This window comes from Bidens hawaiensis, unplaced genomic scaffold (assembly GCF_021521415.1).
Source record: "Bidens hawaiensis isolate Kalapana, Puna unplaced genomic scaffold, B.hawaiensis_p1.1 tig00075092_1, whole genome shotgun sequence".
Lineage (NCBI taxonomy): Eukaryota > Viridiplantae > Streptophyta > Magnoliopsida > Asterales > Asteraceae > Bidens > Bidens hawaiensis.
In genome coordinates this window covers 37,036-53,537 of record NW_027503030.1, presented here as the reverse complement: position 1 = coordinate 53,537, position 16,502 = coordinate 37,036, and the positions used below count along the sequence as shown (strand labels likewise).

The 16,502-nt window shown below is 37.9% G+C and overlaps 1 protein-coding gene and 1 pseudogene across 2 annotated transcripts; both read left to right on the top strand.

Annotated features, from left to right (window-relative positions):
- The first annotated feature begins 85 nt into the window (after window positions 1–85).
- Window positions 86–1,357, top strand: LOC143606507 (organelle RRM domain-containing protein 2, mitochondrial-like). The gene is made up of 4 exons (XM_077082261.1): window positions 86–245; window positions 885–953; window positions 1,044–1,150; window positions 1,234–1,357. The coding sequence occupies exons 1-4, from the start codon at window positions 86–88 to the stop codon at window positions 1,336–1,338; spliced, it is 441 nt and encodes a 146-aa protein (XP_076938376.1). The 3' UTR covers window positions 1,339–1,357.
- An 11,472-nt stretch (window positions 1,358–12,829) lies between these two features.
- Window positions 12,830–15,547, top strand: LOC143606506 (calcium/calmodulin-regulated receptor-like kinase 1; annotated as a pseudogene). Its single transcript, XR_013148754.1, has 7 exons — window positions 12,830–13,164; window positions 13,268–13,421; window positions 13,551–13,677; window positions 13,798–13,883; window positions 13,987–14,058; window positions 14,159–14,362; window positions 15,006–15,547. The product of XR_013148754.1 is annotated as a calcium/calmodulin-regulated receptor-like kinase 1 (transcript).
- The last annotated feature ends 955 nt before the right edge of the window (window positions 15,548–16,502 follow it).

Here is a 16,502-nt window from a genome sequence, read left to right as displayed (position 1 = left end):
GAATCAACCCTAGCCCCTAAATAGTTATCGAGGGTATTAGACTTGTTGCCACAGATCTCAAAACAAAAACCCTGAGCTAATAAGAATGGCGATGAAGACTGCGACAACAGTGGCGGCCGCCGGTCCCCGTGGCCTCAGATCTCTCTTCTCAACTCTTTCCACTAACTTCCCGTTTCCTTCACAACCCGCCGCCAATCAGCCGCAGAGACCTCAGGCTGAACCTTCAACCAATCTCTTCATATCAGGCACGTCTCCTTCTCTCGTCCTCTATTTCATTTCACCCATCATTTGTATTTATATGTATGCTTTTAGTATTTGCTCTGTTTTATTCATCCCCTCGGTTTGGTTATTTTAAATTAACCAATTGGTTTTCAGTTAATAGGTTAGGTTTATTTATTTTTTTGTTTAATAGCCAAAATCAAACTTGGGTTAAAATTTTTGTTTAGAAATAGGATATACAAATACTTGAATTGAAGGTATAAATACATGAAATGGAGGTATAAGTATAAATACATGAATGGTGGTATAAGTATAAATACATGAAATGCATAAAATGGAGGTATAGAAGCTTAAAATATATGAAAATGTGAGTGGCTCGGTTCTGCTCGGTTAACTGAGGGTACAAAAAAACTGAAAAAATCTATTTTTGGTTAATTCGGTTTTCGGTTATTGCTCACCACTGTGAATCGTTTAAAAAGTTAAATGAATTGTGGTGATCAGAAAATGATTTTAATGAATCTAGGTATAGGTTATTTGATTTGTGTAATAATATTAAAATAATATTAAAACGTAACAGTTGTTCGTTTATAATAACAAAATTTCGGGGGGAAACATTTAAACTCAAAATCGGCCATTTTAGTGAGTTTTGTTGTTCCAAAATGCAGGCCTCAGCAAACGCACAACGGATGAAGGCCTTCAGGAATGCTTTGCAAAGTTTGGTCAAGTGCTTCATGGTTTGATTGATTCTTCATAAATTATCATTCGCACGCATAGGTGAATAATATTGTTTAAACATTAGTTACCATTTTTTGTTACTTTTGCAGCTAGAGTAGTAAAGGACCGTGCATCGGGTTGGTCAAAAGGGTTCGGTTTTGTAAGATATGCTACTATTGAAGAGGCTGCTGCTGGAATAGAGGGCATGGATGGGAAGGTCAGAATCGTCATTATAATATATCGTTTATGGCTGTATTAACATTCATAGTTATGCTAATGTTTTTGTTGTTTGTATTGCAGTTTTTGGATGGTTGGGTTATATTTGCAGAGTACGCCAGGCCAAGAGATAATCCTCCACAATCACCGCCTTCTTACATGAACAACAACCAATATGGCCGCCAGTGAGCTCTTTACTGAACCTATAAGCATTATTATCAACACTGAAAATTAATTTATGGACTATATATTGAACTGTGTGGGAGTTTGAACACTAAAGTTTTGTTTCTATGTATTTTATCAAATGCTGAAGCTCAGACTGGTAATGTTTATGTGCTGCTTTATAGACTATCTTTTTTTTGCTTAGTGGAAAACAATAATCGTGTTGTTATATTGGAACACCGCTTGTTTCCTTTATTGGCCATTAGTTATCGTACCCTAAGCTCTACTCTATAGTTTCTTTTATAAAAGCGAGTGTGGTTGAGTTATATCTGAACCGAATCTAGACTCAGTTTTCCAGCTCGGTTGAGCATTCAAGTTGAGCTAAACCGAGCAGGTTAGTTTATTTTCAACCTCAAGTTGAACTCAACTAGGTTAAGACTGTAAACTGTCTGGTTGGAAACACAACTATATTGCATACATAAGCCTGCTTATACTTACATAATGCACTTCTGGCGATACAATATGAGTTTATAATACAAATGCTACATATGATTATTTTTATTTTGATATTTTCATATCTTTTCAAATCAACTAAGTATGTTGAGAGTTCAGTAAACTAGTTAAGTAAATTGGACAACTTGCAAGGTCGATCAATAATTTTTAGGAAGTTTATTAGTACCTTGCTAATGAGAAATTGTAAAACTCATCTTTACATGTATATAAAAACGTTATTAGTTGAGGCAATGATTGCTCAGAGTGGACATAAGGGTGAACGGTATGGAGTGCCCTTGAGGTGGGGTTGGGGACTGCTCTTGAGGGTGGGTTCCCCCGGGGGGGGGGGGGGGTTGTTCCCCGGATTGTTTGGAATGCCACCTTGTGTCCCTTAAACCCAACGAAAAACACACAGCTCGGGATACCACACCTTTTCGGAAAGAAGACCTAGAAAAAAAAAACGGGAAGCGGAGCAAATTCGTGTCGAATGGCTTGGGGTGTGCAGGAACGCAACCCCACCTCCTTCGGAGTTGAAGCAAAATGATCATGATGGGATGGACACTTTTTTTTTTGGAATGACAATGCATACAAATGTGATATAAGTAGAGGTGGACAACAAAACCGGTTCCTGGAACCGGTTCGGTGGAACCGAACCGGAACCGAACCGGTTCCTACCCGTTTTTCGTTTTTCGTAGGAACCGGTTCGGTTCCGTTTCAACCCGACGATCCGGGACCGGTTTGACATTTTTGGAGGTGGACCGGGTAGGAACCGGAACCGAACCGGAACCGGTTCTGGAACCGGTTCGACCGGAACCGGTTCTAGCCGTTGGAGTAGTTCTAGCCGTTGGGAAACGGTTTTATGGCCGTTTTATGACCGTTGGGGTCAAAAATGACCGTTTTTTGGCTCCCCAAACACCCCACTACTAGTATAAATAGGTATTTGGTGTAATGGGTTCATCACAACACTCAAAACGCAAACCCGAACGCAAAAAAATACAAAAAAAACGCTATTACAACGTTCTGAGTTCTCTAATCTCTTGTTTTCTCTTCTTCTATATTCATATTTGTTGTTATGGCTGCCTCACAATCATCGGTTGGTTATAATTCAGCATTTGACTTGCGTAAGCCAAAAGACTATAATACATAGCAAACTCAACAAATGTAACACGATACAGATTTAAGTTCACTGAAGAGGTAGGTCCCAGCAGAGCCCAGTTGGACCCGCAAGACTCACCTTAAGCAGGGACGTCTGCGCAGAGACCAACTGGATCCGCAGGACCAACCATGCTCAGAGACGTAACGTCCTTACGCGCAGTACGCAAGCTGGTCCCGCAGGAAATGCCTCCCAATGGTGAAGAACTCCGCCTGTCCCCGCAGCCTCGGATACAAGCCATTAGGGAAGGCCACCCGCGCAGCATGGCTACACGCACAAGGCACTTAACTCTCCCCAGTGTCACCTGAAGGAATGAGCAAAGGCGGGAGGGGGAAAACTCCCGCCTAAATGAGCCAGTCCGTATGATGGAGGATCTTTTGTGTGATACCTGACGAGGTACAGACAAAAGATCTGACCAAGAATGCGACAGCTCACTGACAGCAGCATGGCAGACAGCACGCCACAGCACTGTGACCAATAGCCGCCGCCTACCCACCAACTCCTGCCATACCACGTGCCTAGCCTGTAGTTGGCAGAAGAGGAAGAGTGCACGACACGCCTGCTCTGTGTCAGCCGCTACCTATCCACCACTCACAGGCAGGGCACGTGCATAGGTTACAGTTGGTAGCGTGTTGGGCCGGCTAAACCCCTTGGAAACCTACCTTCGGCTATAAATACCCCAATGGTATGATCATCTTACAACATCTTATCTTATCATATATACCTGATATCTGCTCTAGCAATCTCTTAATATACTTTTATATTTAAAGAGCAATCTAGTCTGATTCTCACGCCGGAGGGTGGTCACAAGGAGGAACCCCCCCTTCTCAGTGACGAGCTCACGGTGTCTATTTTGCAGGTTATCAGAAGAACCATCTTCCAAGGGTCTAACCCCTCGTGGGAAACATCTATCTAACCCCCAGGTTATCCGTAATCTGCCCGGGGTCCGGTTAGTGTTTCTTCATTGGCGCCATCCGTGCATAAAGCTAGAACTTCATTTTTCTCCAGTTTTTTCAAACTTCTAGAAAGATGGTTAAAGAAACTCCGGTAACCACAACCCCAGCTACTGGAGGGAATACCGGCAACACAGTTTTTACAAACACTACCCCGGTTACCCAAGCCGGGGCAAGTGAAGTAAATTTTACGAACACTACCCCAGTTACCCAAGCTGGGGCAAGTGCAGTAAATAATCGCCCACTGGGATTCACCGATACCCAGTTTAAAAAACGAACAAGACTCCCCCGCCAAACTCTCGATGAAGTTAAGGCATGGGCGGAGGCACGACAAAAGGAATTCCAAGCTGAGTTGGACGAACGCTTGCGTTCCGTCCAACAGGCCGACGAATTCGAAGAATACTTGGACAATGACTCGGAGGAATCCGACTCCGACGCGAACCCTCGCCATAGGGCAAAAGGGAAGCGTAAGGAAACGGACTCCCAACCGAGAAGGCATTTTGGACAAGCCTTCAAACCAAAAAGCACAGGTGGAAGTTCACGAGACTTCTCCAAAACGTACAGACCGAACGTTGCAAATGCGGGAACGTCCAAATTTGCAAGGGACATTGCGGAAGCAATTGCCCCAAAAAGTGCCAAACAAATGCCCAACATAGGCACTTATGATGGTATGTCCGACCCAAACGACCATTTGAACAGGTTCATAGCAGGGGCAACCGTCAGCAACTGGACGGAACCCACGTGGTGTTACATGTTTCAAATGACGCTGGTGGGGGCTGCTAGGGTTTGGTTTGATCGTTTACCGGTTAACCACATTTACGACTGGGCAGACTTCCAGCAGAAGTTTAGCCAACACTTCAGCCAGCAGCGAAAGTATACCGAGGAGCAATGGACAATCCTCAAATGCATACGGGAAGAAGATGAATCTCTGCCAAACTTCATCACTCGCTTCAACTCAAAGAAGTTAAGTTTGGGCAATATCAGCGAGGATCTTGTTCGCGCAGCCTTCATCCAGGGCGCGCAGGACCCAGAGCTTATCCGCACCCTAACGGGTAAAGATGGAATGCCATCCACATGGGATGGCATCATGACAGCAGCTAAACGCTATGCGGAAACGGAGAAGCAACTGGGTAGAGACCTTCCGCAGAGCACAAACCTTTACACCCAGAGGACGAGAGAGGACAACGTCCTCACCGCCCGATTGAACAAAAAACGGAAGCAAGGCATTTGGCAGTCAAGGGTAAACTTTGACACCTCATCCGGCTTACAGCACCGATTGGGTGAAAGGGATAATGTAAAGCTGCACCGGAACTCCAGATGGACGCCACTTACCAAAAGCGTCACTGACATATTTGCTACTGAAGAGCTCCCATGGCCAAAGCCTCCAGTAATCCGACATCGTCACGATGCTGATCGGAGCAAGTACTGTGACTATCACAGAACAAAAGGCCACAACACTGAAGAATGCATAGACGTAAAAGACATGGTCGAAACATTCGTCAGAGATGGGACGCTCGCACACCTCGTGGCGAAATAAAAGCTAAGCAGGCAGGCAGGTGCGTGTGGAACCATGGCTGGGGTAAACATGAATAAAAAATCAGCTTCAATATGGAGACTACATGCTGCGTAAAGAACGAGATCCCGAAACAGGTGCGTGTCGGCTCGATGGCACTCTTGTCCCAACATGGAAGGGAGTTCAATTACACAGTTTGCATGTAATCAATTCCAATTTGTACAGAAAAGGCCAAGAGCCACTTCTAATGGAAATGATTCTCTTTCAAACGTCGAAGCTGATGATTTACATTTATACTTTTGTACACACTAATATGCCGGTTTTCACCGCATAATTACAAAAAACGTCATTGCATGGGAAGGCGGTCCTACCCGCACGAACCCAAAAAGCATGATAAACCTTCACGCAGGTCAGTTGAAGGGGAAAAAAGTTACCATATGAAAGTGCTGGTCTATCCGCATGAATCATTCGAGGGAACTGCACCAACCTATCAACAACCGCGCGTGGGACAGTTCAAAATTCTTAAGAGGAAAAGGTAAACCTATACGCAGGTCAGATATGGGTAAAGTTATGCCATCCTACTAAGTGCAAGTGACGGGTCTACCCGCACAATCACGAAAGAGGAAGCAAAACTTCACACCTATTATCAGCCACGTTCAAAGGTTAACTTATCCTCAACAGGCAAACCTTCACGCAGGTCAGTTGAAGGAGTTCAATTATTCCATTAAATGAAAGTGCCGGTCTATCCGCACGAATCATGAAAGGAAGATGAACACTAACCTATCAACAACCGCGCGTCGAACGGTTAAAACTATCCAACACTGGTGACGGCATTCACATTACGTGAAGTCGTTGCGTGGGAAGGCGGTCTTACCCGCACGAACCCAATAACGTGGCAAACCTTCACGCAGGTCAGTTGAAGGAGAAGAGTTCAATTATTCCATTAAATGAAAGTGCCGGTCTATCCGCACGAATCATGAAAGGAAGATGAACACTAACCTATCGACAACCGCGCGTCGAACGGTTCAAAACAAAATTCTTAAAAAGGTAAGAAAAACCTACACGCAGGTCAGGTATGGGTAAAGTTTTGCCATCCTACCAAGTGCAAGTGACGGTTCTACCCGCGCTATCACGAAAGAGGAAGCAAAACTTCACACCTATTATCAACCACGTTCAAAGGTTAACTTATCCTCAAAAAGTAAGAAAAACCTACACGCATGTTAGATAAAAGTTAAAGTTTAGCCATCCTACCAAGTGCAAGTGACGGTTCTACCCGCACAATCACGAAGGAGGAAGCGAAACTTTAACCCACTATCAACCACGTTCAAAGGTTCTTATTCTAAACACTTGGAAAATTGCTATTTTAAACTAAGTATGCAAGTCATAAGTTTATAAAGCAAAGAATCCAATGAAAGGAATAACAATCGTATATTTCAATGATATATTACAACAGTGGCCGGGTAACTACCCGCCTAAAAGAAATCTATACAAAGCTGTCTATCCTAGCAGTGGGAAGGGATCTTCAGGATCAGGCTTCAGGGCCACCTCCGCTTGGACCAGCACCGTCAGAGAGCGGCTGCCCAAGGAAAGCCTTAAGGATGTTTAGCCCATCATCAGCAGCAGCAGCTTCATTCACCTTCTCCACCACTGGATGCGGGAAGGCAGCGTACTGGTTCACAGCTTGGTCATAAGCAGCTTCAGTATTAACATTGAATAAAGGGAAGTTGGAGGGCGGAAAGCCTCTCTCAGCAAACCCAAGACCAAGCAGGAAGCCAGTCTTCTCCCCATCCTCATGAGAAGCGTTGAGGGCTGCGCTCATCGCATCGTCATAAGAGGTCTCTGAAAGGACCCGACGCACAACCTACAAAAGAATACAAGTTAGAACATTTTCTAATTACGAGCGGAAAGCGTAAAGAAAAAGATAAAGATACCTGAGGCAACGCTTCTCGAAGCAGCCATTGGAGGGTAGCTTGACTTTCTTTGTAAGCACGTTCGGCTCCGCTTTTATCAAGGTTGGCAAGTTGAACTTCCTTGGCGGCAGCCTCTTCGACGCTTTTGAGTTTCCTTTCAGTGCGGTCAAGCACCCCCCTCTGGTCAAGGATCTCCTGCAGCTTCTTGGCATCTTCCATTGCCAAGGCGTCATGAGCATGCTGAAGAGCCTTTAATTTGCATTTAAGCTGCTCATTCTCTTCGCGAAGCGGCTCAGCAACAGCTTCAGCCTTGGTATATTTTATTAGGCATTCAACAATAACATTAACATAACAATACATGCTTTCGGTTCAATCACAAATACTGTTCATACGCCCCTTTTTAACGCTCAGCAACAGTTCGAGAAGTTCAATCGTTTCGGATTTCTTTAACGCATGTTCGACCGCTTCGGTTTCGTTATCATGCTTTCGGTTTTCATTGCAACGTTTATCTTCAATTTCAAGGTGAGTTTTTCACCACCCCTTTTTAATATTTTTATTGTTTTGGGGTAGCATATGTATCCATATTAAAATTCAAGTATTTTTACTTCTATTACAAAACTACAATTCGTATATAGACTTGTGTGTTACTTGTATTACTTGCACGAATATTACTTGCACGATTGGGAAGTCTCATTAAGTATGATCATACGCCCCCCTTTGCACTCCGGTCCATTTGTATCGAGTGGAAAAGGGCCTCATTATCCGAGTACGTTGATTGCTATCAACTGGAAAGGACCTTACTTGCGCGATTTCCCGAGTATGTTGGTTGTTACCAATTGGAAAGGACTTACTTGCTCGTTTATCACTTGTCCATGAGTTGTATGGTTTTTACGTACGTATTTAAACTGTGGAAGCTCACCAGCTATGTTTGTAGCTGACTTTATTTTATACATATGTTACAGGTGTAAAGATACGAGGATGAAAGTTAGAAGACACATAGCATGCCTATAGGATATTCAAAGAATAACTTATCATTTGTTTATTTATTTGTTACAACTTATATTATTTGATAAACTTGTGTTACATGAAGATTTAAATGAAATAATGTTACTATGGTCACCTAATAGTGTCACGTGTGTTTGAGCAATCTGTATGTCACATTCAGGCGTTTCCGCTTTAGCCGGGGTGTTACATTAATTTAGGTTTCTGGTGAGACTTCAGGCCACATTCCACATCCATATAAATATTAGAACTTTTGTTTCATCAAAAGTGGATGAAGTTGGCGACCCTATTTTAGTTAAACCAATCATGGTTCACTTATAATTACGCTTAACCATATATCTAACTATATAAGTGATGTAGTTATGACTCTGATGCTAAAATTAGTTTTATGACTGATGCTCAAATTAAATAAATATAACTAATTACATAACCGCTTACAAACTTTTTCTAGAATAAAAACAAGCTGAAAACACAACCGGAATTAGTAAGAATTTCTTCTTAACACAATGTAGCAACATTTAAATCCTTATTATAGTCTGTTACTCAAAAATAACGTTAAGAATGCCTGTCTTTTAAAAAATTAACATGGCACAATTAAAAAAAACACGTAATAGTTTAAATATAGTTATGACATGTTAATAAAAACAATGGATGGGTCACAATCTTGCACATGCGTCCACGCTTGAAAATTGATTTTTAAAATCACAAATACTGTTCAAGTGACTCCATCAATATGGAGTAAATTAATTTTTTATGCAAATTGAAAGTATTTTTTATACACACGTCAAATGGATGGAAGCCACGATAAAAGAGTGACATACAATTTTCCAAACCACCATACCCTCCACCTATTAACTAGAAAGTCCTAGCAAAACGGTTTACCGAGTTTAACAGCATTACAACATTGTAACCTAATCATGCTTATGAAAAATGGAGAAGTAAAAGAACGATTGATGGATGAAAAATGGAGAAGTAAAAAGAACACGTGTACGACGTATGTGGTCAACCAATGATAAAATGTATTTAAATATTATCAACTATTGGTTAACTATTTAAGTCTTGTGTAAGAAAAATGTAAAATATGATGTATGTAACTATGTATCGCTCAAAAACTTATTAGTTATTATTATAAGTTGTATGTTTGTCACTTTGTTGTTTGTTTTGTTTTTGTTTTGTATCAGATTCTTTGTTGATGTCACATGTGAGATTAGTCTAATGTAATTAGATATCCAACATTTCATATGCAAGGTCTAAGAAAAAGTTTAATAAAGTTATCCATTCTTTTATCATGTGTAAGGGACTTGTGTCTCATGCTTACATAGTTACATGGTATGATCAAGATGACTAAGATCTTTGGGTGGTTCACTAATTTTTTCTAATTCATTTTTAAATTTATTCTAGCCTTAAAAGTAAATAAATTGAGGGCTTTGATTAAGGTTTAAAAGGTTTGTGTATAATGTGCTTAGATTTGTGGGGGAATTTTTTTCCCCACATAACACATTTATAAACCCTTTAAAATTTATATGACAATAAATATCTTAAGTTTTCAACATTAAACTCTCATCTTCAAATTTTAGCAATTCATTGATTAGAATGAGATATTCAATTGGGTAACACATTTTTTACATATTAGTGTGTGGTTGTGACTTGTGAACAATGAAATAATCACCCACATCAAAAGCACACAAAACATGTACATCTTTGGCATGATCAATGGCACACCTCTAAGTTAGATTCAAGAATCGGGTGTTTTCGGCCATTTTACCTAGTTAGTTACCTAGATAACCCTCCGGTCATAACGTACTAATCCAGAATGACTTCCTAAAGTTCAACACCTATAAATTTCTTTTTCATACATCAATAAAGCGGTTGATTTTTAACAGTCGTGGTGAATATTACGAGTTTTAATTTTAATAAAGATATGTATGATAACAAAATATAGAGAACTATAATTATTTATCAATAACATATATCATCTATATAGCATAGTAGCATACTCCCTAACTCTTTAACGGTCAAAAAAACAAAATAGATATCATGTAAGTATCAACTCAAAACTCTTGTACAACTATTTTTTGCGGTATGCATAATTATGTAAGTTACTTTGAAACTTTTGCAATCACTACGTGCATAATTATGACACAAAGAATGAATGTCCGGATATAAAGGGCATAATTGTCTAACTATGGCTTTAATCATCATCTTTATTTACAATTAAAATAAAAACTTGACTGAGTTCAAACAAATAACAATAATAAAATTTAATGGTGACTCACCTGCTCTTATGTTTACTTTAATAAAATAATTGATAATATAATGATATTATTTGTAAACTGAGTACGTCATATGAAGATTCAAGAATATAGTTTTTTTGTACCTGTACCCGTTAAATAATTAAGTTTTAAGATATAGCTAGAATAGGCTGCTTCTATAAAGATCAAAATAAACTATTTTAATTAGTTTTACTAAGACAACTAAATAACTTTGATATTAATTATTTATTTAATTTACTAACACGTGGAAGAAAATACCAACCTAAGCTTGGGCACGGTATTTAACCTTTACGATTTGAATATCCTTTTCTTTTATCTTAACCTTCTGTGCTCTTGATCTCCGATATTCTATTAAATTGTATGATTTTATGTCTTTTAAAAATCGTATCCCTGTTATCATATTCCTTCGTAACATTATAAACAAACATGCATATTTTTTTTTACACAAAGAACGTTAAATTTAAAACATTCTTTCTAGTCTCTAACATGTTGAGATACTGCAGTTGCCTTTTTATTCAAATGGCAAAAGAGTGATGGTTAAAACTTGAAATCTTATGATCTCAACTTTAAAGCTTGATTAAAAGGTGTTTTCTCACATTAATGAGTTTCCATCTTGATGGTGTTTTTAGATAAGCCAAATATAAAACGTCAAAATCAGTATGAACTATAAAGTATTAACAGTTGACATCTGTACTAGAAAAGTTCACCCAAAAAGGGGAACAGTTCCGGAGGCTGGTAAAAAGAAAATGTTGAGGTATTTTACCTAAAAATATATATTTTCTAACACTGAATTATTATGCCACTTTCAAATTAGGCATTCAACAATAACATTAACATAACAATACAATAAAATATATTAACTCAACTCACTTGCTATATTTTATTTCTTTGTATATCACCACCATTTCAGTTCGAGTATCGTGAGTCTGAAAACCGGATCTTGTCTCTGCTGCTGCTGCAACTCACATTTACTTTATCTCCTTCCTTCCTCTTGATTTTCATCAACCCTAACAAACTGCAACTAACTTCCATCACTGTTAACATCATCATCAGGTAGTATATCATTATTATTAACTTAATCATTCGCATTATCATTCTCATGACTTTATACTGCTTTTTCCTCTATCAATTGATACTATTATTCATTATTTCAGTAGGTTTGATTTTGTGTTCGTTTACTGTTCATCGTTGATTTTGACGATTTCAATCAGTTTAGTGAACAATGACGTTGAGTGAGCCCTATCTTTGCTGCTGAAAAAGTAAAAGTAAGATCTATATCTATATATTTATATAGAATATTATCACTTAATTAGCTATGACTTTGAATTCGTGTTTACTGTTTATAATACTAGAAGTCGCCTTAATTTCTTCAACGATTGCGTTGAATTTCGTCGGAAATCGTACAGCATTGGAACGTTGTGATTTGCTCGAATTCTGCTTCAGTCGAATCATGATTTACATGATTAATTAATTATCATGATCATTATCTCCTGATAGTGATATAATCTAGCACGATTATTTCCGATCGGCTTTATCTTTCGGTTTCATTGCGCTATGAATCCGCTTATTTCATAATTTTATGTTATTTTCTGTATGATTGTTGTGCTAGTTTGAATATCTACTGTTCAGGCATTCGGTTACATAATTGCTGCTTATTTAATAGGTTTCTGTTATTTTCTATATTAGTGTGCTGATAGTTTGAAGAATCTGTTGTTTAGGCGTTCGGTTAAGTAACGGTAATTAGCTATTAGAGTCACACTTTGTTTCTGTGTAGTAATTTCTATATTAGGTCTACTGCAAGCCGGAATTGGAAAACAGATTCTGATTTGGATTGTCATAGTTAAGTTTGCTAGTGTCTGAAATGTTTAACATCAACTTCCTCTGAATTATGCTTATACATCTTGCTGACAACTTCTAGTCGCTAATCAGTAGGTTGCCGTTAAATTTTAGGTAATTTATGGCATTAATCAGTCAAAGCCGGACCTAATCGATCAAAATCGGCCCTAATTCCGGTCAATTACCGGCCAAACAGTGAAAATTCCAATATTAGGTCTAATGCTAGCTGGAATACAGATTCATATTTGGATATTTTCATAGTTAAGTTTACCAGTAAATAATAATATTCTCAGAAGTTTATCGTCAACTTCCTCTGACTTATGCTTATATGAGTATAACTTGATGACAACGTCACAGGTGTTGTTGATGGTTACTTGAATAGGAAGTATTTCTGATCCAGAAAAGAGATGAGAGAGAGGTCATCTGGTCTGATTATTGGGATCTCAATATGAGTGGTAATTGGAGCTCTTTTGGCCTTAATTGGGCTGCTTTGCTTTAGGTATCACCGGAAAGGACCTCAAATAGGTAATAGCAGTTCTAGGAGGGCAGCAAGAGTCCCCATTCGTGCAAATGGTGTTGACACTTGTACCATCTTATCTGATTCATCAATGGGTACTGAATCATCAAGAACTTCTGTGCAAAATGGCACTCCGATATGGCTTGTTGGTCTCAAGAAGGGTCATGTGGTTGCTGCTTCTGGTATTCTTGAGTATTCTTACAAGTATGTTGTGTTCTAATAAATCATACTTGATAAACATTATCGTTTCTTTATTGCCATTGTCTATCTTGCCATTGTCTTTTATTTTGTTTTATGCATCAAACAGAGATCTACAGAAAGCAACCTGCAATTTCACTTCTTTGATAGGCCAAAGGGCTTTTGGTCCAGTTTATAAAGCTCAGATGGCCACTGGTGAAGCAGTTGCTGTTAAAGTTCTTGCAACTAACTCAAAACAAGGCGAGAAAGAGTTCCAAACAGAGGTAGCAATGAATCATAATCGCAATCATCTCATGATTATATGTTTTGAGATTGATTTTTTCAGTTAATTAACATTTTATAACTTGTTTCAAAGCAATCTTTGACACTTTGTTGTTGATATATGTTTGTAGGTTATGTTATTAGGAAGATTACATCACAGAAACCTTGTGAATTTGGTAGGATATTGTGCAGAAAAGGGACAACATATGCTCATATATGTCTACATGAGCAAAGGCAGTCTAGCTTCTCATTTGTACAGTAAGTGCCTAAGTGGTCATTCAATTTTCTCATAAATAATAAGCATTGTTAAGATAAATTGTTAATAAACCTCTTGGATGTTTTCATTTTTACTATAAGCGTGCTATTTTGAATTTTTAGATGAAAAGCAAGAATTGTTAAGGTGGGATCTCAGAGTACAAATTGCTTTAGATGTAGCTAGGGGATTGGAATATCTCCATGACGGAGTAAGCTAATCTTTATTTCATTTACAAGTATTTCCATTTCCGGCTTTTCTTGTTTTTAATTAGTCAATTTATGTATCATTTTCTTGTAATTTCACTATTCCAGGCTATTCCTCCGGTCATACACAGGGACATCAATTCTTCTAACATCCTGTTGGATCAAGCAATGGGAGCTAGGGTTAGTTTTTAATTTCTGAAACTAATTCATTTATATGCCTTGGGATTTTCATTTTTTTATTGATGATTATCTAATTCATCTTATATTGTGTAATAATCAGGTGGCTGATTTTGGACTTTCTAGGGAGGATATGATTAACAGAAATGGCTCAAATATACAGGGGACATTTGGATATCTTGACCCTGAATATATATCAACAAGAGCTTTCACCAAAAAAAGTGATGTTTACAGCTTTGGAGTTCTGTTATTTGAACTTATTGCAGGAAGAAACCCTCAGCAGGGTCTCATGGAATATGTTGAGCTTGTAAGATCTCTCTCTCTCTTTCTCTCTCATATGTGTGTGTGTAATAATAATAATAATAGTATAATATTAGTTTAATCAAAAAGTTACCTAAGCATTTTGATCTTCCTAAATTTTAAGCAAGCAATATATACAAATCATATAATTTGTCTTGACCAAAAAAGTATATCTTTTTTAGTTTCTTAAAAAACATATCTTCGTATACTCATTTTTTTAACTAACCACATGGGTGACAATGTGACATTTAATGCAATGTTTCCAACTTTTTAATCCATCAAATCATAATATTATTCGTACCCTATTTTTGACATAAATGTCCTTATATCTTATTAAGGATTTAAGCTATGACAGTTTGAAGTGTAAGGAAAAAGATAAGGGTGCAATTGTTATATTACAAACTGTATTTGATAAAATGGATAAATATGAAATTTTAGACGTTTTAAATGATATTTTTGATGTTTATCTTTTTAGTTGGGTAAATATAAACTTCAGTCTTTCATGTATTTGAGAAAACATTAAATGAAAGTTTCCGCTAAGTTGAATCATTTTCATGAGGCTTTTTAAACTACGGTGACCAAAGTTAATGCAATGTTTTATACATCCATTTTTCTTAATTTGATACTAAACGGATACAAAATGCAATTAGGCCGCAATGAACACCGAGGGAAAAGTTGGATGGGAAGAGATAGTGGATTCCCGTCTCGATGGAAACTTTGATGAGCAAGAACTGAATGACGTGGCGACTCTCGCATACAAATGTGTAAACCGTTCCCCAAGAAAAAGACCATCAATGAGGGACGTTGTGCAAGCACTTTCCCGTATTCTTATGATGAGACATAACAAAAAACATCATAGACGTGATTCATCCACTGCAGCTGACGAGGTTGCTCTTAATGTTGACCAACTAGGTCGTAGAAGTCCAATGAATGGTGAGCATCGGAGGTTTGAGTCATTTGGTAGCACTGCTGAATCATGCGAAGTTTGATATGACCCTTGGCTTATTTTGTATTATATATGTGGATGTTTACAAATAGGAGTTCCACAGTATATAGATTAGGTTTTGGTGTGGTGTTGAGTGAGGAGATTAGGTTTAAAAAGTGAGTGTGTTTTGTTATGTTTTGTGCTTGTACAATTGGTAAATCTGACTGTCATTGGTCTCTGATTTTGTTGTGGTTCAGTTTTGTATAGTGATAGTCTGATGGAGAACATTGGATAAAAGAGTGAAAGAAAATGGAGCCTAAAACCCATTCGGTTTTTCTTGTTCAGTTGTTTGTATCTCGATCCAGAGATGAAGTTTTGATAAATTTAAGTAAATGTATCTCAAACGGTTATTTGCCCAACTTTTTAAAAATATAATCATTTGACTGTTACAAACGACCACGCGAAACTAAAATCTAATTAAAAGATACGAAGTGGACTTGTATATAGTAAATGACATGGTTGTGGCTTTAAAAAACAAAAATGGAGCAGCTGGACAACAAATCAAGTGATGACACGTTAGTTTAGACTGAAAATGGTGCTTTTTGTGATGAGAAGTTGAAAATTGCGAGACCATCTTGTTTAACCAATGAGATTTTAACACCTAAGTTTTGAAAAAGCCTAATTTTCTTTGGATGTGCAATTAGACCCTTCACCAAATCACCTCAAATGAATGTATATTTAGAAATTGTACCAAAATGACTCTTTGTATCTTTTGTTAAATAAAAAATTGTTTGAAATGATTATTTTTATAATTCTAACCCAAAATTTCTATGTTTTGTTACAAGTCTCTCCTCATCTATCAGCTGATAACTTGAAGACTCAAAATAATAGAATTGTTCAGGTATACTAAACTATTTACAATCATTCTGTTAATAGAAAAAAAAGGGTTTTATTTATGAATAATAAAGTTGGGGTAAAGAAGTAAATTGCACGGCTGGTTCTATGACTTGGAGACAATTGATTACTTGGTCTATAATCTTAATCTTGTAAGACTTTTAAGAATTTGATAGCTGACGTTTGGCATTGTTTTCTAAATTCTAATTAATGGTCTCCTGATTTAACCATGTTAAATTAGTGAGTTAATTTCGCTGTTCACAGCAAGTGAAGTGAAATTATATCAAAACAATATGGGCTGGGCCCTATAAAATTTAAACAACTATCC

Coding starts and splice junctions, on each gene's coding strand:
- LOC143606507 (XM_077082261.1), top strand. CDS start 86: ATGGCGATGAAGACTGCGACAACAGTGGCGGCCGCCGGTCCCCGTGGC. Junction 246..884: donor AACCAATCTCTTCATATCAG/GCACGTCTCCTT, acceptor TCCAAAATGCAG/GCCTCAGCAAACGCACAACG. Junction 1,151..1,233: donor TAGAGGGCATGGATGGGAAG/GTCAGAATCGTC, acceptor TTTGTATTGCAG/TTTTTGGATGGTTGGGTTAT.